Source organism: Neovison vison, chromosome 7 (assembly GCF_020171115.1).
Source record: "Neovison vison isolate M4711 chromosome 7, ASM_NN_V1, whole genome shotgun sequence".
NCBI classification, from domain to species: domain Eukaryota; kingdom Metazoa; phylum Chordata; class Mammalia; order Carnivora; family Mustelidae; genus Neogale; species Neogale vison.
The window spans coordinates 34,366,512-34,391,387 of record NC_058097.1 but is presented as its reverse complement, the minus strand read 5'-3'; the positions used below and the strand labels follow the sequence as shown (position 1 = coordinate 34,391,387).

The following is a 24,876-nucleotide window of genomic DNA, read 5'->3' as shown; positions in this document are numbered from 1 at the left end:
GAAGTGACAAATCCAAAATCACTTTTTTTTTTTTTTAGGTCTTTTTTTTTTCCAATTTATTTATTTTCAGAAAAACAGTATTCATTATTTTTTCACCACACCCAGTGCTCCATGCAAGCCGTGCCCTCTATAATACCCACCACCTGGTACCCCAACCTCCCACCCCCCCCCCCGCCACTTTTAAGAATTATTTGGACATTGGGCGCCTGGGTGGCTCAGTGGATTAAGCCGCCACCTTGGGCTCAGGTCATGATCCCAGGGTCCTGGGATCCAGTCCCACATTGGGCTCTCTGCTCAGCGGGAAGCCTGCTACCCTCTCTCTCTCTGCCTGCCTCTCTGCCTACTTGTGATCTCTCTCTATGTCAAATAAATAAATAAAATCTTAAAAAAAAAAAAAAAAAGGGAATTATTTGGACACTTCGGGGCACCTGGGTGGCTCAGTTGTTAAATGCCTGCCTTAGGCTCCAGTAGTGTTCCTGGGGTCCTGGGATGAAGCCCCACATTGGGCTCCCTGCTCAGTTGGAAGCCTGCTTCTCCCTCTCCCACTCTGCCTGCTCATGTTTCCTCTCTTTCTGTGTCTCTTTCTGTCAGATAAATAAATAAACAAAATCTTAAAAAAAAAAAAAGAAAAGAAAAGAAAAAAGAAAAAGAAGAAGAATTACTTGGACATCTTAGAAGACCTCGCCCTCCTCTAACTCTCGTGGATTTTATCGCACATTTTACTGTAGTATTTTCAAGCCTGCCCAAAGCCTCCTCCTCCTCTTACACTGGTCAATCCCGCCCCCTGCTGGCTGTTTCTGGCTCCTGCACTTCCTGGGGATGCAGTTCCCAGGGCAAGCAGCCTCCACCCCTCCACCCCGACATGGTACTTTGCTTCCTGCCCAAAAGGGAGGTGGGAAGTGGGGAGGGTATGTACACGATTTCCAGGTAGAAAAAGATACAAGGAGGAAGGCTTCCTGGACTCAGGGAGAGCTGGCCTGCAGAAGCTGTCCTTATTGGTCTGTGTCCCCTTTTGTTTGCCCCCATTCCTTCCTCCATAAATGCAAATCCCTGCTAATAAGATTATTTGACATCTGTAGAGCCCTTTGTGTATCATGACGTTCTTCTCCCTTTTATCACTTGATCTTCACCTTCACGCCAGAGGTCTCTGAAACGCAGCCCAGACTCGCTTTCACAATTTCCAAGCAGATTTGAATGCTGTCACATTTATAGCAGATTGATGAGTAGCTTTCTCCCCCCAAGTTCGTTGAAGGTCTGGCAGAGACGGATCTCTACCGAGACATGCAGTACATAAAGGCGATTGTTTGGGCTGTCAGGCCACTGATTCTGGAGTGAAATGATGGAGGAGGGTTGTGCAGTCTCTGCCAGGGGGGCCTGAAGAAAGGAGCAGGCAAGCTCCTGTCTCAGACAGTGTGGACACCCATGGGAGACCAGGACACTGAGATCTGAGCAGGGTGTAGACATCCCCGGGGCTGAGGGGGGCATGAGAACCCACTGGAGTACAGAAGAAAATTTTAGAAATCCCTTCTAGGGCGCCTGGGTGGCTCAGTCAGTTAAGTGCCTGCCTTTGGCCCGGGTCATGATCTCAGGGTCCGGGAATCAAGCCTTGTGTCAGGCCCTCGGCTCAGTAGGGAGTCTGCTTCTCTGTGCTCAATCTCTCACTCAAATAAATACATAAAATCTTAAAATAAAAAAGAGAAAGAAAGAAAGAGAAAGAAATACTTTCTACTCCTCATCCTTACAAAAATGATATTTTTCTATATGAACATGATGGGATAGTCATGTATGTGCATATGTCACATACCATTTGTGAATAAATATATACGCATGTATCAGGACTCCATGCCCCTGATGGTGGTGCTGGGGAGAAGGTTTCAGCAGCACGCCCCTTGATCATTTCTCCAGCTCTCCAGTTCAGTGAGGCCTTTATTCCAAAGCAAGTCTATCTCAAATTCTCCCTATCCTATCCTTTCCTGGATCTTCAATAAATTATAAAAGACATAAGCTCAATCAGCCTCAGAAACATTTTTGTAAATAACTCTTTTTAAAAGATTTTTTTCATTTATTTGAGAGAGAGAGCAAGAGGAGGAGGAGGGGCAAAAGGAGAAGGAGAAACAGAATCCTGCGGAGTGAGGGGCCCAGTGCAGGGCTTGATCCCAGGATCCTGAGATCATGACCTGAGCTGAAGGCAGACACTTAACTGACTGAGCCACCCTGGCGCCCCTATAAATAACATATATATATATATATATATATATATATACACACACACACACATATATATGTACTTCTGTATATATACACAGAAATCAGTGTGTGGCATTGCAGAATCAGTAGCATATAGTGGTTAAGGATGGAAACTCTAGAAGCAGATCCCAGCTCAAATCTCTAAAATTTCAATTTCCCCAACTATAAAATGAAAACACTAACTTCAAAGCATTGGGAGTTAATTGAGGATTAAATAATGTATGGGAAGTGCTTAACACAATGTCTTAAACATTGTAAACACTCAATACGTGGTAGCTATTATTTGCAAATAATATATATATATATATATATTTTTTTTTTTTAATTAGAAGGATCTTGGGAGAAATAAGCATCCCACCTTCTGGGTCACTATTAAAATCTGTCCAATGGAAGTGCACAAAGTATTTGCTAAAGGAAGGGGCTTGGGTTTTTCATTTTTGTTGGTTTGCCTTATGAGCTAAGGAAGGACTTACAGAAGGAAGAGCAAACTACGATGATGTCAAATGAATTAGGAAAGTAGTTTGGAATCTGAAAGGGCCTTTAAAACGATAGATTAGTGAAGCAGAAACACATGCGGACAACAATGAAAGAAGAAGCTCTCTAATGAAAGACAAAACCTGTTCTTGGGCAGAAAGCTTGAGTTCTGGCCTCAGCTTTAACCCTCAGAGCTTAAAACCCTGAACAAGTCCCTTGGCTCACACACAGAAAAGGTGGTCGTCCCTTCTCAGGACCAGGAAAACTTGGCTTAGTGTGAACAACTTTATTTTTTATTTAAATGGCTGAGTTGTAAAGATCTTTTTAAAAAGAATTTGTTTATTTATTTGACTGGGGGGGTAGGGAGAGGGTTGGGGAGAGCACAAGCAGGGGGAGCAGCAGGCAGAGAGAGAGAGAGAGAGAGAGAAGCAGACTCCCCGCTGAGCACGGAGCCTGATGAATGCGGAGCTCCATCCTAGGACCCTGGGATCATGACCTGAGCCGAAGGCAGACACTTAACTGACAGAGACACCCAGGTGTCCAAGTTGTGAAGATCTTGTAATCCATCTTCATTCTTTCCTCTCACTTAAGGAGCTCAGAGAGAAAACTCTCAGCGATCTCTAAGAACACATGGTACACAATCCCATGGCATGCATTAGCGGGAAATGATGTCTGTGGAAGTGCTCTCTAAGCTCTAAGTCATGAATCAGGCACAACCCCATGATCTAGCAGTAGATCCTATAACTACTATAATTCAAAGCAGTGATGCACATGTTATTTCCAGATACCTGAAACAATTGAAATGAGATTTGAGAATGTCTATGATTCTGTTGGTGATAAAGTCACAGGTAGTAATAATACTATTACAGTTTTTTACCTCCTTCATAATCGGTGGAAATGCTAAGTTTCAATTAGTAAAAATAAAGACAATTTTTCCTTAACCAAATTCACGGGTCTTCTGAATTTAGCTCAGGAGTCCATGGACCACAGGCTAGGCAACATCCAGACTAACAATGTCTGAAGTTGCTTCTGACTCCGATACAGTTGAATTCCAGAGAGTTATTTAAATGGGGGAAGACAGTAGGGGACATTTTGGGATAATGGGGTGAAATTTTACTATCTTAGCAGCTGGCACCATAGTATATCATAGGGCAGAAACTGGTTTTGTTTACAGAGTGCTTTGTTACATCGCCTGGGATAGACTATGATATCCTCATGACTTGTCTGGCAGGAAAAGTCATCAAAATCAAGAACTGAACTTCTCTGCATAACACATGTCCAGGAACCAGGAGCCTGGGGCAGGGAGAACTCAGAAGATGGCATGAAGGATGCCAGAAGTCTGAGGGAGTAGACATGGAGAGACTGTGTTGAAAGATGGTGCCTGATATTCAATTGGAAGTTGTTGAGTTACTGGGATAGAAACCCATCTTTTGGGATGCCTGGGTGGCTCAGTGGGTTAAAGCCTCTGCCTTTGGCTCAGGTCATGATCCCAGGGTCCTGGGATTAAGCCCAGCATCAGGATCCCTGCTCAGCGGAGAGCCTGCTTCCTCCTCTCTCTCTACCTACTTGTGATCTCTGTCTGTCAAATAAATAAATAAATAATCTTTAAAAAAAAAAAAAAAAAGAAAGAAAGAAAGAAACCCCTCTTTTGGCCCAAAACTTCATTGAAGTCATCTACAAGTACAAAGGAAATAAAGGAAAGTACTGGGTTCTCCCAGGTCAATGTGATGAAGGAAAGGAGAGTTTATATTGCCTATTGAAATGCTCAAGAGGTCCCAACCAAAAGAGGTCATGAAAATAAAAGTGCCTTGAAAATACATAAACTTTGAGGAACACATTAAAATGAGAGTTTAAAAACCCTCCTGTTTTGGGACGCCTGGGTGGCTCAGTCTGTTAAGCATCTGACTTTGACTCAGGTCATGATCCCAGGGTCCTGGGGTCAAGCCCTGCATTGGGCTTCCTGCTCAGTGGGGAGCCTGGTTCTCCCTCTGCCGCTGCTCTATGTGCTTGTACTTTCTCTCTTTCTCTGACAAATAAATAAATAAAATCTTAAAAAAAAACAAAACAAAACAAAAAAAAAAAACCTCCTGTCTAGATCACATAGGACAGAATAATCTTGGCTAATCTTTGAGTTCTAAGAGTGTGGTCTCTGATCAACAGCATCGGCAACATCTGGAAACTTGTGAAAAAAGCAAATTCTTAGGCCCTAGACCCATTAAAGCAGAAAGTATGGGGGTGGGAGCCAGCAAGCTGTGTTTCAGTCCTCCAGGCGATGCTGGTGCTCATTCAAGTCTGAGAGCCCCTGCCATGAGGCAATTTTATGTTCATAATTGTGTCCCAGCCTCATATACCCCATAGAAGTTATCCAATCCAATTTCCCACACATACAGAATCCCTGCCAGCACTCAGCCTTGGAGGAACGCTCCAAGCCTGCGGGTATCTGCTATGTCCCCTCACCCAATACCCAGGAGAGGTGTCAGAGAAGGCTTCCAGCCATTCAGAGCTCCCTGCCCCAAACCAGCTACTCCCTTAGGGGGACTTTTCCAATGACCTGAGCATCTGTGCCTTCTGGGCCTGGGGCTGACCTTTGGAGTGACTTCTAGAGGAAGCCTTTCAGGAAAAAGATGAGTGATCCTGGTTCCCTGGTGGCTTTCCTGTGACCAGCCTCCATTTAGCAGCATTTCTCTTAAAATGGAGGGTCCAGAGCCGGGGACGATGCAAGGTAGGGCCAGGGCCAGTGACACTATTGCTTCCTCCCATCCATACATCCACCTGTGGATGATGTCACTGTGGTCACACAGCTTGCGTGGAAGTCCTTCACTGCATTTGCCCAGGAGGAAGGCTAGTTAGGAGGAGACTAGACGTGGGGCGCCTGAGTAGCTCAGTCAGTTGGGCACCTGCCTTTGGCTCAGGTCATGATCCCGGAGTCCTGGGATCGAGCCCAGCATCGGACTCCCTGCTCAGCAGGACTCTGCGTCTCCCTCTGCCTGCTGCTCCCCATGCTTGTGCTCTCTCTCTCTCTCTCATTCCATCTCAAATAAATAAATAAAATCTTAAAAAAAAAAAAAAAAAAAAAAAGAAAGGAAGGAAGGAGAAGCCTAGACCTGAGGATAAATTAGGTCCATTAAAACCCCTGGGCACCTCTCAACTCTAGAGAATGAGCTGATGGTTACCAGAGGAGAGGTGGGGGGTGCAGAGGAAGTAAGTGATGGAGATGAAGGAGAGCAGTTGTCCTGATGAGCACCGGGCAATGTATGGAAATGTCGAATCATTTCATTGTACACCGGAAACTAATATTACGTTGTCTGGTAACAAACACGAATTTAAAAATTTAAAACAACAACAACAAAACAATTAATTCATTAATTTAATTAAGAACTAAAATAAAACAAACCAACCAACAAACAAACCTGGGCACCAAAAGTACTCTGATCTCCTCCCCACCGGGATGTAATTGAGAATACACATAACAGCAAACCATTATATAAATATGAGAAAGTAGAACCAAGTTCTACACTCACTCATTACAGCGATTTTCACATTATTTTCAAAATATCAAATGTTAATTTCTAAAATTTTATTATAAAATAGTTCAGATGACCAAAAATACATACTTAAGAATTATTGAAAGAAAACAAAGTTATATACTTAACCACTCAGCTTTAAAAATATTACCAATATTGTTAAAGTATACATATGATTTTTCAAAAAGTTCTGTTTTATTGCTGCTTGGAACCAGTGGTTCTCAGGTTTTGCTTCACGTTAGATTTACCTAAAGCTTTAAAAAGCCCAAGGCTCAGTCTCCACCTTAAACCAATGAATCAGTGCTCCAAGGAGTAGACATAAGTGTTTTAAGGATTCCTTGGGTAATTTTTTTTTTAATTTTTTAATTTTCAGCATAACAGTATTCATTGCATGGAGCACCACACCCAGTGCTCCATGCAATCCATGCCCTCTATAATACCCGGTGAACCATGAGAGACTATGGACTCTGAAAAACAATCTGAGCGGTTTGAAGTGGTGGGGGGGGTTGGAGGTTGGGGTACCAGGTCCTTGGGTAATTCTAATCATTCCAGCAGGAGGGGCTGCTTCAAGGGAAGGTAGAGAAGGGCTCCGTCTTCTGTGGGCTACCTCAGGGGCCCACACCTCCCCTGGGGATTCTCAGCCGATCTGAATCAGAAACCAACAGTGTCTCCCTTCATTTTTGGGAGGAGCCTGCCATCTGCTGGCCAACTCAAGGAAAATATGGCCTCTATGGCTGGCCTGGGGAAGGTCCCTTGGGTCAAGTACCATGGCTAAGTGGCACGGATTGTGAAACTCCTTCTCGCTGGTGATGCATGAAGTCATCCCACAGCAGCTCTGGGAGGAGGGCAGGGCAGGGCAAATAGAGTCAGTTTCAACTTGCAGACAAGCAGCTCTATGACCCCAGGGTTTGGACAGGATGGGAGCTGAAGGGGTCCCCAGGCACTCTTCAGGGCCTAAGAGAAAGGCAAGGACACGGGAAAGGGATAAACTGGACAAAGGGATTTTTAAGAGAGAAAAGACACCCACCTAGGGAAAGGCCTTGGGAAAAGAAGCAGGGGATACCTAAGAACCTCAGGAAGGGAAGAGAAGTTGATACACACATCTCACTAACTCCGGAACTTGGGCTTTTTCCTGTTTGGTCCAAAGATTATAACAGCCTGTCATAGTTCTTTCCCGAGGGGATTTATTTGCTGTTCTATCTGCCTGGAACATTTTCTCTTGCACCAGCAAATATTTGTGCAGGTTTCAGGTCAGTAAACCACAAGCTTCCTTCTACCTGGAAGCCTGCTCTAACTGTCCTCACCTCCTGCTACTCTGTCCTTGCCTCTTGCCACTCAGTTCTGGAACCATCTATTTACTTGTTCGTTGTTCACTCATTCTCATAAGATCTCAAATTCCATGAGGAAAGGGACATGATTATACTCCCAGCACCTACCCCAGTGCAAGAAACAGAACAAGAAATATCTGTTTGCTGAATTGATTTTTCTTATGGCAAGACCAGACACTGTAATCTGAAAACAAAAAGAGAATGCCCTGAAAACTATTTTGCTCCCAACAATGAGTTCTCCCTGGTGGTAAAGTGAAAATAATTATCTTTTTCTATGTATGTCTCTATAACCACTTGGGCAAGTGGGGAGACCAATAACCTTATTTCTAGTTGGCACATGTTACAAACTAACTCTTTATTCCATTCATTTATGCTCTAATCAGGAAGTAAACATGGTAGACAGCTACTATTTGGGGCCTGCCCAACGTCTATATCCATTTATCTTTCATGTAGTAAGACCACCCCAATTTTATTTTGGAGAAATAACCCCTTCCATTCTTAGCCCATGTGATTCAGGACAGCTGACCCCATCCCCCGGTCTAGGTGTGGGCATGGGACTTGGGACTAGCTAGTCACTGTATTCTAACAGCCTAGCACGTGATTGGTTCAGGGATGAGCACATGACCCAAGTCAACCCAGTGAAATTTAGCCATGGGACTTTTGCTGGGATCATTTGGGGGAAAGAAGACCTAGGGTAGCTGAGCTGGCAGTACATGAGCCTAGAAGCTGCTAGCTGCCTTGCCACCACTATGATGAGAGAGGGGGCCAAAGAGTGAAGCCATAAAACGAAAGTAGAGCTGAGAGAAGAAGAAGTAGAGCTCATAAGACATACACCTTTTAGATACTGGCACCCAACCTAGAATATTTCTGGACATTTCCATTCCATTAACCAATGAAGCCCCTTTTCCAGAAGTCAGTATGAGGGACTCTCTCCTCCCTGCAGCTGAATGAATACTAGCTAACAAGAAAGCAGAACACAGAATGTGACTTCTTCTTGTTCTTTTTTTTTTTTTTTTACAAAATCAATACAGCATTTGCAATACTTTTAAAACTATAATAAGCTTTCACATTACTATGAAGTTACTCAACATGTCAGTTAAAAAGAGGCACGTGATGATTTGACCACATGGTCTTAAGTGGTGCAGGGGTTCCCAGATCTGACGAACCACAGAGTGGCCTATTCCAGGTTTTGCTCCCACGATCTTCTTTTCCATCCCATTGCCAGCACCCCTGGGTACATTTCAGGCTGCCTTCAGGAGAAGTAGCCATCTCTGCACAAGAAGGTCATAGACCTCAGGCTCACAGCGACACTTGGCTCTACCATCAGCCCGCACAGAGTCACCGGTCCTCTTTAACTCAGGGAAGAATGGGCTGTTGCCAGCAGGGCAGCAAAAACGGACTCAGGCTTCTGCTTTAGGACCTCGGGCCTGTCAAACTCCACAACCTGAGAGATGGAGAAAGTGGGGGAGGGGAGGACAGCATTGAGATTAACCTTGAAGGATCCAAATGCCTCCTGGGACACTGGCCTGAGCACATGTCCTCCCACTGGCCCCAGGCACGTGGCTCTCACCTTCCCATTGCTCATAACCAGGATGCGGTCACAGTTGAGCACAGTGGTGACACGGTGTGCGATGACCAGCACTGTGCAGCCCTGGAAGGCTTTGCGGATGGTGTGCTGGATCAAGGTATCGGTTTCCAAGTCAATGGAAGCTGTGGCTTCATCAATAAGGATGATCTGGTGAATACAAAATAGGGGTGAGGGAAGATTGCTTGGGCCCTGAGAAGGAGTTTTGGGTCTACCACTAATCCACGAGTCCCTTAGCTGAAAGGAGAGAGATACGGATTGAGTTCAAACCCACTTTGAGTTGTCCATTATGTTAGAGAATATTAGGTCTCAACCAAGACTGTGTGTGTGTGTGTGTGTGTGAGTGTGTGTGTAACCAGAGAATTAAAATCTTGAAAATGAAAATATTCTAGGGCACCTGGGTGACTCAGTTGGTTAAGCATCTGCCTTTGGCTCAGGTCATGATCCCAGAGTCCTGGGACTGAGCCCCACATCGGGATCTCTGCTCAAGTGGGAAACCTGCTTCTCCCTCCTCCACTCCCCCTGCTTGTGTTCCCTCTCTCACTGTGTCTCTTTCTCTTAAATAAATAAAATATTTTTTAAAAATGAAAATGAAAATATCCCAGTGGCAACTTATTGTTTTATGAACTGCCTTCTGATTTGCCTGAATTAACATAGCCCAACATTCCCCAAAGTGAGGTATGCGCACACACTTGGATGACATGTGAGATGGTATGGCTGGAAAACAGATAAACTTTCTCTTTAGCATTTTTATTTTATCTTATTAACAACATGCATTAGAAAAATATGACTAGCACAGAAATATGATTTCACAAATGTTACTGTTTAGAATGAGACTGTTTTAAAAAAGAGGGCATCATGAGTAAGCCAAAGGAGAGATTTGTGCACCGATGGTACAAAAATCATACAGTGATGACTCAGATTTGGGAAACAATGGAGAAAGCAACCTTGGCACCAGTGTTCTGGTAATTGTAAAAGAAGGAACCCAGTGGTTGAGTAAGTGCTACATGTGTATTGCAGATCCTGTCTTTCATCTCTGCTAGAAAGAAGGGTATAGTCTTCCTTCCTGTAAAATCTTTTCCCCAGCTTCTGACCCCACTGGGCTCTGTCTGCTGTTTTCCCAGAGCTCTGACCATCTGTATCAACAGTTTTTGCATTTATCATTAATTAACCATGGTGTGTGCTGTGAGTGCATGTGAGTACCCGTGTGCACATGTGTATACATGTGTGAGTGTGGAGGTGTACGTACATATGAGTATGTGTGTCTGGGCTCACTTATGAAAGTTTGCTCCCTACTAGCCCAGGTAGTCAAATCATCTAAAATTACTGACACCATATTTGGAAACTTCAAGAAGTGCTGTCTGAGTCAAGGGACTCAGAAGCAAAAATAAACTATTGGGATTTCATCAAGATAAATAGTTTATGCACAGGGAAGGAAACAGTCAACAAAAGTAGAAGGCAACCTATGGAACGGGAGGAGATATTTGCAGATGACATATCTGATGAAGGGCTCGTATCCAAGAAAAATAAAGAACTTAACAAACTCAACACCCCAAAAACTAACAACTGGCTAAGAGACACATGAAAAGATGCTCAACATCTCTCATTGTCAGGGAAATGCACACCAAAACTACAAGGAGATATCACCTCATAACTGTTGGAATGGCTAAAATCAATAACACAAGAAATAATAGGGGTCGATGAGGATGCAGAGAAACGAGAACCCTCTTACACTGTTGCTAAGAGTGCAAACTGGTGCAGCTGCTCTGGAAAACAGTATGGAGGTGCCTCAAAAAGTCAAAAACAGAACTACCATATATCCATCAATTGCACTACAAGGTATTTACCCAAAGGATACAAAAATACTGATTCAAAGGGATACATTCATCCCAATGTTTATAGCAGCATTATCTACAATAGCCGAATTATAGAACACAACCAAATGTCCATCGACAGATGAATGGATAAATAAGATATGGTGTGTACACACACACACACACACACACACACACACACACACACACACACGGTGGAATACTATCCATAAAAAAGAATAAAATCTTGCCATTTACAATGACATGGATGGAACTAGAGTGTATTATGCTAAGCAAAATCCACCAGAGAAAGACAAAAACCATATGATCTCACTCATATACAAAACTGAAGAAACAAAACAGATGAATATGGGGAGAAGGGAAGAGAGGCAAACCACTAAATAGACTCTTAACCATAGAGAACAAAGGAAAGGTTGTTATAGAGGAGATGGGCAGGGGAAGGGTTCAATGAATGATGGATATTACGGAGGGCACTTGTTGTAACGAGCACTGGGTATTTTAAGTGATGGATCACTAAATTCTACACCTGAAGCTAAAAAAATAAGAAGAAGGAGGAGGAGGAGGAGAAGAGGAAGAAGAAGCAGGAGAAGGAGAAAAAGAAGAAAATTTGCCCTGGAAGAGCTGTGATCTGATTTCCAACTCTAATGAAGAGAATGTCCTGCATCCAAGTTTTAGAAAAAATATGCAATAGACAACTGTTAAATTAATAAACTTCTAAACTTTCAACTTTTTGTAAGGAATGTGCATCATGATTTGGTTCTAGTGGTGGATCATTTCAGCTTATCTACAGAGTATCAGGATTTGGGAGAACCCAGGCTGAATCCCCACCTACATGTCTCTTCCAAACCAGGTATGTACAGAATGGCCATCAGTGACATGAGGAAGACCTTTAGGTGTTTGTGGAAAGGACATACAGTGCAGCACCCACTATCCTATGGAGATGGAGGGAGAAACAGCCAGTGTGGTTTCCCAAGCCAGGTGTCATCCGTGACCTCCCATGGCCATTCTGAGGACTCACCTTGGAGTTGCGAAGGAGGGCTCTTGCAATGCAGAGCAGCTGCCTCTCCCCCACAGAGAAGTTTCTGCCACTTTCCACCACTTCTGCCTGCAGTCCTTGGGGTAACTTTGAGATCTGTAATATCCAGGAAAATGAGATGTAGGCTATGTAGGCTTGTGGGTGTGTAGGCTACTGTGGGGTGAGACCTAACCTAATCCCCACAAGATCTCCCCTGAAACACTTGTAACAGTCCTTGCCTCTTTATATTCTAGCCACTGGTCTTTCTCTTCCTTACTTGTACCCCACTCACTTCAGTCTCAGGGTCTTTGCATATGCTAGTTCCTGTGCCTGGAATGTTCTCTCAAAGATCTGTGCCCTACTGCTTCATCAATATTGGGTCTCAGGTCCAGTGTCCCATCTGTAAAGAAGCTTTGCTTGACCACTTTATGTAAAGGAGCTGCTCCACAATTGAAGTGTCTGTTGGTCTCATTACCACCTTAAGAGAACTTACCACTATCTGAAAGTATCTTGTGTGTTTGTTGTCTGTGTCACCCATTGAATGCAAATACCAGGAGGGCAAACATCTTACCTACCTTGCTTTTGCTGCATCCCCCGAGCTTAGAATGTGCCTGGCTCACTGCTGGTGTCTGAATGCCTTCAGATTTGACTTAGGACTCCAAAACCACCTCACCTCCATGAGATCACTTAATCCATGCCCCCATAGTGGCAGCATCTGAATAATCATGTGAGATGAGCCCCAAGGACCAGCAGACACCACTGTTGAAGGGGCAGGTTAAGACCAAAAATCAGGTCTTAGAGCTACTTACTGTTGTGCTCAGGAATGTCCTCTCCAAGGCATCCCAGATCTGCTCATCCGTGTAGTGATCAAAAGGATCTAGGTTGAATCTGCCATAGAACAGGAAGAGAAGTGTTCTATAACCACAGGTAACTAGTGAACTGTCCGTTCCATGCATGGTAGATGACCAAGAATGGTTATAACCGTTTTATTGGGTGTAGAGAAATCCATGGAATTACCATGAACAGTCATTTCTTGTGCCTTCCCAGTACCCATTCCTTCTGTAAGCTGTGGCCCCCGAGTTTTATTTGGAGACCACCTTCTCCCCAGCCCTCAAGCCCATGTGATCCAGGTGGTCCTTACCACCAACTCCAGTGGGAACGCAAATGACTCAGGCATAAGTAGGTGGCTGCAACCATCTTGCTTTGGGAGTAGGATACGTAGAGTCCCCAGGACATTCACTGAAGGCTAGGAATGACCAAAGCAGACTTGGGGGACAGTAAGGCCCTGAATAAGTCTTGGCCTTCCCAGTATCATGAACCAAAGAGGGCATTTTTAGCTGAAGCCTCTTGGGAGTGTGTGTGTGTGTGTGTGTGTGTGTGTAAATTGTTGTTGCTTCCTTAAACAGAGTGTCCTAAATACAATTTAATCTTTTTATAAACCACTCAAGTTCAACACCATGGAATCCATTGATGTGCCTTCTTACATGTTGGTATGTAGCTGGTATGGGCCTTCCATTTATTTGGGATTTATAGGTTCTGGATTATAGAATTCTCTCCAAATAACTGACAATTAACTCTTTAAACCTAGAAACATTTAAACTTAATTACATGAAAAACTCTCTAAAATACATTATACACCTTCCCTGACTAGGTAAACAGGTAAATTGTTTTAGGGCCCTACAGAGACATATAGGACTCATGAGTTTCTACAAACAAGGGCCTCATATATACTGCTATTTCTATCATGGATGGCTTATTGAAAGTAAGACTCTTAACCCACTGAGCTACACAGGTCCTGGGATCGAGCCCAGCATCGGGCTCTCTGCTCTGCAGGGAGCCTGCTTCCTTCTCTCTCTGCCTACCTGTGATTTCTCTCTCTGTCAAATAAATAAATAAAATCTTTAAAATAAAAAAAAAAAGAAATTAAAAAAAGAAAGTAAGACTCTTAGTTACCACAAATAATAGAGGCCCTAAAACAGAGACCAGGAAATGGAGAGCGAGACTTTCCTTGCCCTCTGGCAAAATGACGTCACCCATCTACACAAGAATGGTGTCTCTCCTCTCCTACCAGGAATTACATTCTTTTTTTTTTTTAAGATTTTATTTATTTATTTGACAGACAGAGATCACAAGCAGGCAGAGAGGCAGGCAGAGAGAGAGGGGGAAGCAGGCTCCCCGCTGAGCAGAGAGCCCGATGTGGGGCTCGATCCCAGGACCCTGGGATCATGACCTGAGCCGAAGGCAGAGGCTTTAACCCACTGAGCCACCCAGGTGCCCCCAGGAATTACATTCTTAAGCTCTGAATTCTTTCCCTACAAAAGGTGATATACCTCTGAAACCTTTAACACATTCAACTTTTCTCAGTACATTTGGTTGATACAAAAATTATGATTAATCAAGTCCTTCGTTTTAGTCGTTAACTGCAACCATTTCTTCACAAGAATCTTGGTAAGTTTGATTAATGGAGTAGTCCTCTTGTCTCTTTCAGAGAATTAACTTATTTGGGAACACAGGCTGGTAGTAGCACAATGAACACGGGCTTTGGAGCCACACAGACCCAATAAGGAAAAGAAGGAGTATAAACAAAACAGAATTGCACCAAAAGAGTCTCAGAGACAAAGAATCTAACCTCACTTTTAATGCACTAGGCTTCCTCAATCTCCATGCCTTGGTGTTCACACATAGCTAATGTTCACTGTTATGCAGGAGCACGAATCTGGATAAAGTTTAGTCCAGTTTGCTGATTGTGAACTGCCTGGATTATTTCTCACTTCTCACCTGCCTGGAATGTGCGTCTTGTGAAGAAATGCTCCCTCCTAGCCTAAAATGCCTCCCATCAGCTCAGTTGGGTGTAGAGAAGAGAATAAACCACATCTAGATATAAAAGAATGCAGTAGCCACAGTGCAAATGCTTAATGCTGAGCTAAAATCTGACAAACCCCATTAGGTTTTTTTAAAAAATAAAAAGGAAACTTCAGCATGTTACGATTTACAAAGTGCTCCTGTGTCTATCAGAGCTCCGTGCACTCTTCAGGGACACTCCAAGTCCCAGTGAGTGGCCCAGTGTGACAAGGAGAGATTGGGGGTTCCAAAACTGAGACAGTAGCCACCAGCTCATCAGCCAGCCCTGGAGCCTGGCTTCTGTACCATGCTGGCCTATGAGCCAGCACTCACCTGATGGTTCCTGAAAGCAGGACAGGATCTTGAGGGACAACTGAGAACTTGGACCGCAGTTCCTCCAGGCTGATACTGCAGATGTCCACACCATCAATGAGAATCCGGCCTGCTGCCGGCTCCACCAGGCGGAAGAGAGCCACCCCCAAGGAGGACTTCCCTGTTGGGCAAGAAACAAGCAGGACCTCAGTTCCTGGATCCGTACTAGAGGCAGCGCAAGCCATACCTGCTCTTGTACCTGCTCTGTTCCCCTCTGTAGTCCCTCCTTTGAGCCCTGAGAGCACAGAAGAGGTCTGGAGTCTCTGTTCCAAGTGGTGCCCCAAACCACGAACAGCTTTCTCACAGCCTAGACCAAAGGGCACAAATGGCGCCCCTGATTAAATCCAGACATTTATATATTCTGTTTCCCATGCACAGTGTTACTGCTATTTTTTTTAAGTTCTTCACCAGCATTTTAAAAATCCAAATCCCCTTGACTTATTTCACTAAGCATGATACGCTCTAGTTTCATCCATGTTGTCGCAAATGGCAAGATTTCGTTTCTTTTGATAGCTGCATAGTATTAGAAAGACAACTATCATATGATCTCCCTGATATGAGGAAGTAGTGATGCAACATGGGGGCTTAAGTGGGTAGGAGAAGAATCCATGAAACAAGATGGGATAGGGAGGGAGACAAACCATAAGTGACTCTTAATCTCACGAAACAAACTGTGGGTTGCTGGGGGGAGGGGGTTGGGAGAAGGGGGGTAGGGTTATGGACATTGGGGAGGGTATGTGCTTTTGGGTAAATTGGAAGGGGTGGTGAACCATGAGAGACTATGGACTCTGAAAAACAATCTGAGGGGAGTGAAGTGGTGGAGGGGTGGGAGGTTGGGGTACCAGGTGGTGGGTATTATAGAGGGCACAGCTTGCATGGAGCACTGGGTGTGGTGAAAAAATAATGAATACTGTTTTTCTGAAAATAAATAAATTGGAAAAAAATGAAATTTGATTAATTAAAATGACAGCTTGAATGGAATAGTCAAAAAAAAAAAATCCAAATCCCCCATTTACAAAAATCCAAGGATTTCCTTAAAACCTAGAACTGCCAACACCGGTCCCTCACCCTCTCACACAACACGCAGCTGGAGTTGAGTGCTCCCCAGTTCAACACAGTGACCACCCCACCCTCCTTGCCTCGCATCCCAGACCCATTTCACCCACACATTTTGCTTGCCAGGCCCCAAAGGCATTTCAGTTTCCAACCTCTGCTCTAAAAAGATAAGGTCAACACTGATGGTAGTTGTGTGTCTTGTTTACCTTTATGTTCCCTTTACCTGGCAGATGGTAGGTACTCAATAAATACCTAAATTGTACCAGTATCTACTAAGAGCTTCTCTGTGTCAGTTTCTACCACTCTCAGGCCAACTGCAGGCAAGAAGTAGAAAGAGAAGAATATCCTAAAGAATACAGCTGGAAACATTTGACCAACTACCAGGACTGCAAGGCCTGCAGGGGCGGGGCTGAGAAGGTGGAGACCAAGGAAGGCTCTAGTCTTCCTGGAGGGCTACCTAGAGGAAGCAGCTCCTAGGCACAAGGGTGGGGCAAGAATCAAGCCTGAGCTGTGTCTTTGAACAATGCAAACACGGAAGGGAGTGATACTTGGACCAGACCTCTGAAAAATAAAGGAGAGGAAGGGAGGGAAAGAGGTCAAAAAGGAGAGGGCAAAGGAAGAGGCTGATAAGAGGTCTAGGAATGGTGAGGAGGAAGGAGAAGCAGGACCCAGATTTCACTCCTGGCCCTGCACGGCCCCGTGCCTGAAGCACGCCTCCCCTGCACCCTATTCATCCTTCGAGTCTCAGTTCAAATGCTGGCCTCAGAGCCCAGGCCACCACAGCTCAAAGACCTATCCACCCCATTCCTTGGCTGATGCACCCTTCTGTTTCCTCCATGACATTCACCACAAGCTGTAGTGACCTTATGTGTTTCCTGATTTGATCACTTAACACCTATCTCCTCCAGTGGGATCCCATGACAGCAGGAACTTGGAGTTTTGTTCACCAATGTCTGGCACCAACTGAGGGCCCAATGAACAACTGTGGGGTCACTGAGTAAACACAGCCCAACACCCACAGGGCAGAGTTGAGGACAGGGGATGCCCAGGGCATAGACTCACCAGAGCCTGTCCTTCCCACGATGCCCACCACTTCGTGGCCATGAATTGTCAGGTTGATGCCATTGAGGATAATGGGTGTGTTGTCCCTGTATTTCATGCGATAATCCTGGAATGTGATTTCTCCATGCTGTGGCCACCCAGGGGGACAGCTTGTGCCTTCGATGTGTAAAGGAGACTCAGGGACACACATCTCATTTTTGAAGAGAGAAAAAGAAATCAATAGTTACCGTTAATCTCTGTCCATCTCCTGCTGACCCACTGGCCTCCAGCTATTGAGTGTGTGACCCACAGTGGGACATTCAGAGTTCCCCAGGGGGAACATCCCACCTCCATCACCTGACATGCATATAATTTTATCCCCAAAGAAAAACCATAGAGCTAGCCCCCTTGGTATTAATGCAGAGAACTTTTTCTATTTTATTTTATGGACTCTAAAGAAATGGAACCCAGAACAGTGATAATAAAGGCAGAGGAGCTAGCTGACCCCTGTGGGGCATGTTTTATGGCTCAGATGCCTTGTACAGATTTCCTATCCCTCTGTCCTCATCAACAGGGGAGGCACTTCAGATGCATTTCACACACAAGGAAACAGAGGCTCGAACAGGTTAAAACAGTTGCTCAAGATCATATAGTGGATGAGCGCCAAGACTGGGGCTGCCTGACTCCAAGCCCACGGCCAAACTAAGCACAGCTGGGTACATCCTGAGGCCCTAATGATGGCAAAGAGTCATGGGCGCCTGACCACAAGCCACAGCTCTTCACCGCAGGTGTGGCTGCACCACAATGTCCCTCGGTGTTAAAGCAAAGCTCTAGGATTCACAGATTCTGCTGCTGTTAACAGAGGCGGAAACATGGTTTCAGAGGACTCTGCCAGACCCCAGCTGTGTAATCTAAAGCAAGATGCTCAGCCTAGCCAAGCCTCGGTTTCCTCTTCTGGAAAATGGGGATAATAATAATTCAATCAACCTTATAAAATTGTTATGTGATTCCATAAGATAATCTATATATAAAAACATTGAGCCTTTACTGTGGGTCAGGCTCTGTGCTAAGTGCTTTGCATATTATATTCTTCGATCTTTGTAATAACCCAATGAAGTAGATAAAGGGATCTGTCCCACGGTTACACAGGTAACTCAAGCAGCAAAGCTTGGACCTGAACCCAGTTGATCTGGCTCTAAAATCTATGTTCTTAACTATTCTGGCACAAATAGAAGCAATAATAATACCAACTATTATTGTCATTATTATTATTTTTATACTTGGGCAAAACTCTCATTTCTAAAAAGGGCAGATTATTCTCTCTACCCCCAGGAAAACCATAAGGAATGTGGTGAAAATGGGCCAACGGGTAAGGAAGGGCTTCTAAGAAATGATAGGAAGATAGGTCCAGGTCCAGCGAAGATAGGAAAGAAGGGCCAGGAGCCTCAGTTGCCTCTTGAAAAAGTCTTAGGGGCCCTGGGGTGCTGGAGCTTGCAGAGCATGGAAGCTGAGCCCCAGGCATGGATGTGAAGCCTTCCAGAGCTCCCACACCAAACCCAGACTTGCATCCCACCTTCATATATTGACGAATCCTCTCCACAGCAGTGAAGTATGCCTCTGTCTCTGACCCAATCCGGGCGGAGGCCTGGAAGTTGGACGCTAGCTGGAATGAAGGAAATACGTCAGGTCAAGAAGCTGACGGGGATGTGTGGAGGATTTCAATGTTCCTAAAAACCACTGGTTGCCATTCTCCCCTGAGTGATGTCTCAAACCAAGACAATTTCCCTACAAGAATGGGGCAGATGCCTTTGGTATTCCCTGAGCCCACTTCTGAAGTCAACTCAGCAGTGGTGGGCAGTTCTGGACAAGACCCCACGGCACTATCCCACCTCAAGTACCCTCTGTGTGTTTTTCTGCTTTCTGCTCAAAACCTTCTCCTATACCTGCTAGAACCCTGCTCACCCCAAGCACAGTTTCAGCCCTGAAACACAGAGGAGTTAAAGGCCTTCAGGCAACCCTCAACTAATAAGGAAAGGAGCCAGATAAAGGCCCCTGTCCCTCAGCTTTGGGGAACAATCCAGGGAGCATCCTATACCCTTCCTCTATTATCCAGTAGAGTTGAGTGCTGGTACCCCGAACAGCAATCTCAATGACACAAGCCCATGATTCAGTTCCTCCTTCCCTACCTCAGTCTCTTGCTCCCTCCATCCTGTTTCTTAAGAGAGCATCTCTCAAATAATCTGCCTACACCCAAGTCCTGTTTCAGGCCTTGCCTTCAGGGAAACCCAGGTTTGGAGGATTCTCAGGGACTCTATGAAATTGGAGACACCACAGATGAGGACACTGAGGTCCAAAAGAAGAACTGACATTCACAGGATCACCTGGAACCTAGAGGCAGAGTTGGGATGGGGACCACAATCTTTACATTTTCCATCCCCCTGGACCAAGATGTGGGCAAACAGGCCACACACAGGGTGCCGGGCAGAAGTTCATTATACATTCATTCAATGTGCTCCTTGACAGCTCTGTGCCAGTGCCAGGCCAGGATCTGTGTGTGCCCCAAAGTACAACAGGTCCAGGCCCTGTCCTCCAGGAGCTCCCATTCAGGTGGGGAGACAGATGGGTCAATAGAGAATGCACAGAGACATGAGCTCCACCACGGGAGGCAGCTTGGACTGCCATTAGGGCCCACATGACAGTCACCCAGATAAGACCATAGGGAAGGACTAGTAGAGCAGTTGGCACGGGAGTTTCATTTTTAAGGAGAGGTGGGAGTTAGAAGGTTAAAAATGGGTGGAGAAGGGTGTTCCCAACAGAGGGGACAAAGTTCTGGAAGTAGTAGGTAGCACGATACATTCAAGATCTTGCACACCATTTGGCTAGACTGGAGCAAAGAGTATAGGCAGCGGAGGGAAGGCCCCTTAGACCTCAGAGAGGGTGGAAGCCATCATAAAGTGACACTAAGGGGGGTGGGGAATGGGAAGGAGATGGCCTTTCCTCCAGTTAGTGTAGCAGACAGGGCTGGTTGCCTAGTCAGCAGGCAGTGCCTTCTTTCTTCCTTGCTAGCACATCCTCTATTATGCTCAGGTAACTGGCAGCCTGGTGCCACAGGGAGACTTGTCTAGTTCAGAACAATCCTGTTAACTCCACTGCCCCCTGTCAAAGATGAATTTAGTTGTGAACCATGATATAATTCGGGCCAAGGAACCATGAGGAGGCGTCAGATGGGAGTCTTCTAAGAAACTGCTCCTTGTTCTTAAAATGTGGCACAGGGGGAAAGTTCTCTCCTCCCTGACCTTTGGTAGTTATTGGGTGAGGGTGTGTTTCTTCAGGAGGCAGCAGCCATTTTGAGACCTGGAGCAGGTAATCCGGAGAATGCGGCCAGGCGGTAGGTGTCAGGGCCAGAAGATAAAATGGTCATGGATTCACACTAGGTCACTGAATTAATGAACAGAGAAAAGCCTACCCTAGCTTACTGGATACATCACCTAACAAGTCCCCAGACTGCCAAGGCCATTTTGAATGAGTTCTATGGTTTGCTGGCTTGCTGCCAGAAGTGCCTCGATTATTTACACCTCTTATGGTTGCAAAGCAACATGGGGTGTGATGCCTACCCCCCCAAAGCTTGAGCAAAATTGCATTGAGAATGCATGCTGAGGTCAACAACTCACCAGTGTGACCAGAGGAGAGAAGCATGTTGGGGTCATAGAGCCAGATTTGAGGGGCCTGAAAGCAGGACCCATAGCTTAGGTTTGGCGTAAGGAGACAGGGAATCTCTGAGGGTGCTCAGTAAAGGAGAGACAAGAGGAAACTGTAATTGAAGATCTCTCTGATGAGAACGAAGAAGGTGGATAAAAGGGGGCTCGGGGCAGGGGAAGAGTCATCAAGGTTGCTACCCAGGATAGAGATGAGACACTCCATCCAGCAGGGCAGCAGACACAGAGGAAAAAGTAAACCCAGAGCCTTTTTGAAGCAGTGAGTTTCCTGTGACGAAACAAGCTGGAGACACCTTTGAGAGGTGTCTCATGCGCACAGTGTATCCTAGGAGAGATGAGCCCGTTGCCCGTGCCAGCACACAACAACCGTGCCCTGATCTTTGCCCCTCTGACCTATGTCACTCAGCAACCAGGAGGGATTTCTGGCCTTAGTGACTCCAACTCCCCTATGACACCACTTTGGTGCCGGTCCCCAGAGTTTTGGAAGGCTTGGAGGCAACTCTGCCCCGGTACATGCATGTGTGTGTGTGTGTGTCTGTGTGTCTGTGTGTGTGTACACGTGCACACGCATGTATGTGTGTCAGAGAGACAAAGAGAGTGAAGATGAGTGTGACCCACTAGGGACAAACCTGTCCCACCAGCTGAGGGAACTGTGTAAGCAACAGAACTCCGAAGCTCTGGTCTCCTGTCTGTAAGCCAGGAACAGCAACAGCTCACATCTATTTGGCGTTTATTCTGGGCCAAGCACTATTCTAGGTGTTTAACATGCAATAACCCTCCTGCTTACACATATTCCTCACAAATATATAATCTTAGAACTTTTATTATCTCTTTTTCACAAAATGAGGAATCCCAGGCACAAGGAGGGTAAGAGGCTTCCCCAAAGTCCCACAGCTCATAATGGGCAGAACCTGGCTCAAACCCACATTCTAAACCACACAATCTTAACCACTTCTCTGTAGCTCGTGGAATGTGGTGAGAATTCAACCCAAGAACGCACAACAAGCACCTAGCAGGGTGCTGGCTCAGCACAAATGTCTGGGGAATCCCATGTAATGGCCCCGGTCAGCTGTCTGTGACTCTGAGCACTGCGCAGCCCTCCGCGTGGCCTGTGTGCCCTCAGAAGGCTCTGCACACACAGCCACGGCTGTGGGTGTACAGGATTGTACGTTTATGCAAATAGGTGCCTGCGGCAGGGGCTCAACAAGTTCAGAACAATCCTGTTAACTCCACTCCTCCTGTCAACAAAGGACAAGATGGAACCCCTTTGCAGACCCAAAAACATGCCTCAACATTGGGGCACTTGAGATCCAAAGCCGGTTAGAGACAAAGCCACACAGCTGCAGAAAAGGCAGCTAATGAGTGCACCTTAGGGGAGGGATCCCCGGAACTGTGCACCCAGGGTTCCCCAAGACAGCTTCAGAGCCAGCCTCTGGCCTCACAGCCCTCCGTGGCTAGCCCTTGCACAGGCCTGATCCTGCAGACGTGAACCTCAGCCAGCTGGAACCTCTCACACCCTGGTGAGCTCGTCATGGTGGAACTCTTACGAGAAGTGTGCAGATGACTATATCAGAATCCCCTAAAGAATGTGTTTTTAAAATTAGATTCCAAGATCTCACCCAACCAGGACTGGACTCTGAGTTCCCGAGACTGTGCTCTGGAACATGGTCCTCCTGTTGGCTGCACAGGGGCTCAGACCAAGTAAGCCTGCGAGGCTGGGGCCAAGCATTCTGCTTCATGTCTCGTGCACTTTAAAGCCTGAGAAGAACTATTCCACGGGAAGGACGGGATGCCTCCTTAGACAACTTGGAGAAGTCTGACAGCTGAATCCAGATATGAATAGTAAAATGAAAATACACCAGCCAGCAAACCAAGAGGTCAGTGTTCTTGCTCTGTTTCTAATATTCTGTCCATTGAGACAACTCCTTCCCTCTCCGGACTTCAATTTCTTCATCTGCACAATAAGAGGATTGGGCTCAGCTTTCTGTGGGCTCTAGACAATCCCAATATTCTAAGATTCCATTAAATAGCTTTCAACATAGAGGTACTGAAAGCTCAGAGGCAACAGGGAAACAGAAGAAAAGAGCAGATTTGGAAGACCAAGCACATAACTCATAAGATCACAAATGGTCAAAACCCAAAAGTTCACCAAAGTCCCGTGAAATGAACCCTCTGGGTCTGCCCATGGGCCACAAGCCAATCCCCCACTATCTGAGACCCCCTTCCTCACCTGCAGGATGAGGCTGATAGCCATGGATTTATAGGAATAGGAGGCAGAGGAGATGCCAAAAACCACGAACAAGGCCACAGCGAAGCCCAGCAGGTTGGTCATGATCTCCAGTCTCAGGGATAGCCATCTCGAGGAAGACAGGAACATCAGCAGGTAGTTATTCTGCATATCACTCAGCCTCTTAAACCTAAGAAAGAAAAGCCACATGTTCTTGTCTAACCCAGAGTTTTGTGAGAATGGACACTGTTGCTTCCTTCAGTATCCAGCTCCTCACTCCCACCAAAAGAACCTGACTTTTCTTCAGGGGCTTCCTCCCCGCCCCTTTTTCAGCCATGGAGTAGACCTGACTGCAGACCAGGGAGTAAGCTCTGACCAGCTTAGGCTCTCAGCACAGACTCTTCCAGCCTTGATGATTGGTTCATCGTCATTTGGGGTAGGTTGCCCTAACTGGCCAATGAGAGTGAATAAATGCCAGGATCTATGAGTGGGTGAAGGGAAGCAACCCCTTCCCAGTATCTATCCACCTTGGATGGGAGCTGTTCCTGTCTTGTTCCCTGCTGCCTTCCCAGTGGGTGCAGAGCACCTGGTAGGTGAATGAATGCATCACTCCAGGATGCCTTCAGTCTCAGGATCTGCACAGTCCTTGAGTGCTCCCCAGTGCCGCTGGGAGAGCTGGTGCCATGATTCATCCAATATTCCAGTTAACCAAACACATGCCAACTGCCATGCTCAAGGGTTACCTGGCTTCAAGCTTGGCTAGATGCCACCTCACCTCCCACCCAGCTGCAGGTCACTTCTTTTCCTCCTGAACTCTTAGGTCCTTTTATCTGCTTTTCTCCTATGCTATCAGTCATATTCAACCCCATATTATCACAAAAATCTGTGTCTGTGTCTCCTGTCTTCCACCAGACTATGAGCATCTCATGGTTCAATGCAGACCATGGTGACTGATCTTTACAAATGGGTTGGTTCATATGACACAATGAAGCCTCAGCAGCACTCATAGGATTTTTTGTTGTTTCAACAAACATTTAGAAGGCAAATCTATAGATATGGATAGTGAAAGAAATTCTGTAATTTAGAAAGCTATTATTCCTTGTATTTTATTAAAATTTAATACCTATTTGGAGGTAAAAGAAAAAGAACCATGCAAGAAATGCTGTCCCAGCAATATTTCTTGCTAATAATTATATTAATACGTGTATGCAACGCCCACATTTCTTTAAGGTTTACGGACATCGTCTACCTCACTCACATTTGTTACTCCTATAAGCATCATCTCACAGATGAGGTCCTGGAGGCTCAGAGAAATAAGTGAAATAAACCAATGTGAAGAGGACGCTGTTCCCTGATGCTCAGTTCCCCATCTTCCTGCTTCCCACCATCCCCACAGCCCCATCATCCTCAGAGAGCAGCAGCAGGACTCACTCGCTGATGAAGTCTTCAGTTTTTCCATAGACATGGATGGAGCTCAGGCCCTGCACAGTGGTGAGGATGTGGGAGAACAGAGGGGAGCGGCTGTAGTTCTCCAATCTCTTGAACAAGTTGATGACCTTCTTAAACTTCCTGCATCAAGAATGAAGGAGTTGGGATGCCTGAGTGGCTCGGTCAG

General features: G+C 45.6%; 1 protein-coding gene across 2 annotated transcripts in view; it reads right to left on the bottom strand.

Annotated features, from left to right (window-relative positions):
• Positions 1–8,557: 8,557 nt before the first annotated feature.
• ABCC11 (ATP binding cassette subfamily C member 11) overlaps positions 8,558–24,876 on the bottom strand; it is a 68,038-nt gene continuing 51,719 nt past the window's right edge. For both annotated transcript variants that reach the window (XM_044256201.1, XM_044256202.1), the window contains 9 exons: positions 24,693–24,830; positions 23,265–23,451; positions 18,892–18,981; positions 17,340–17,529; positions 15,183–15,342; positions 12,818–12,896; positions 12,012–12,125; positions 9,144–9,308; positions 8,558–9,017 (listed from right to left, as the gene is read on the bottom strand). In XM_044256201.1, coding sequence (XP_044112136.1) covers positions 8,925–9,017; positions 9,144–9,308; positions 12,012–12,125; positions 12,818–12,896; positions 15,183–15,342; positions 17,340–17,529; positions 18,892–18,981; positions 23,265–23,451; positions 24,693–24,830 — 1,216 coding nt within the window. In that variant the 3' untranslated portion in view covers positions 8,558–8,924. The remainder of the gene's footprint in view (positions 9,018–9,143; positions 9,309–12,011; positions 12,126–12,817; positions 12,897–15,182; positions 15,343–17,339; positions 17,530–18,891; positions 18,982–23,264; positions 23,452–24,692; positions 24,831–24,876) is intronic.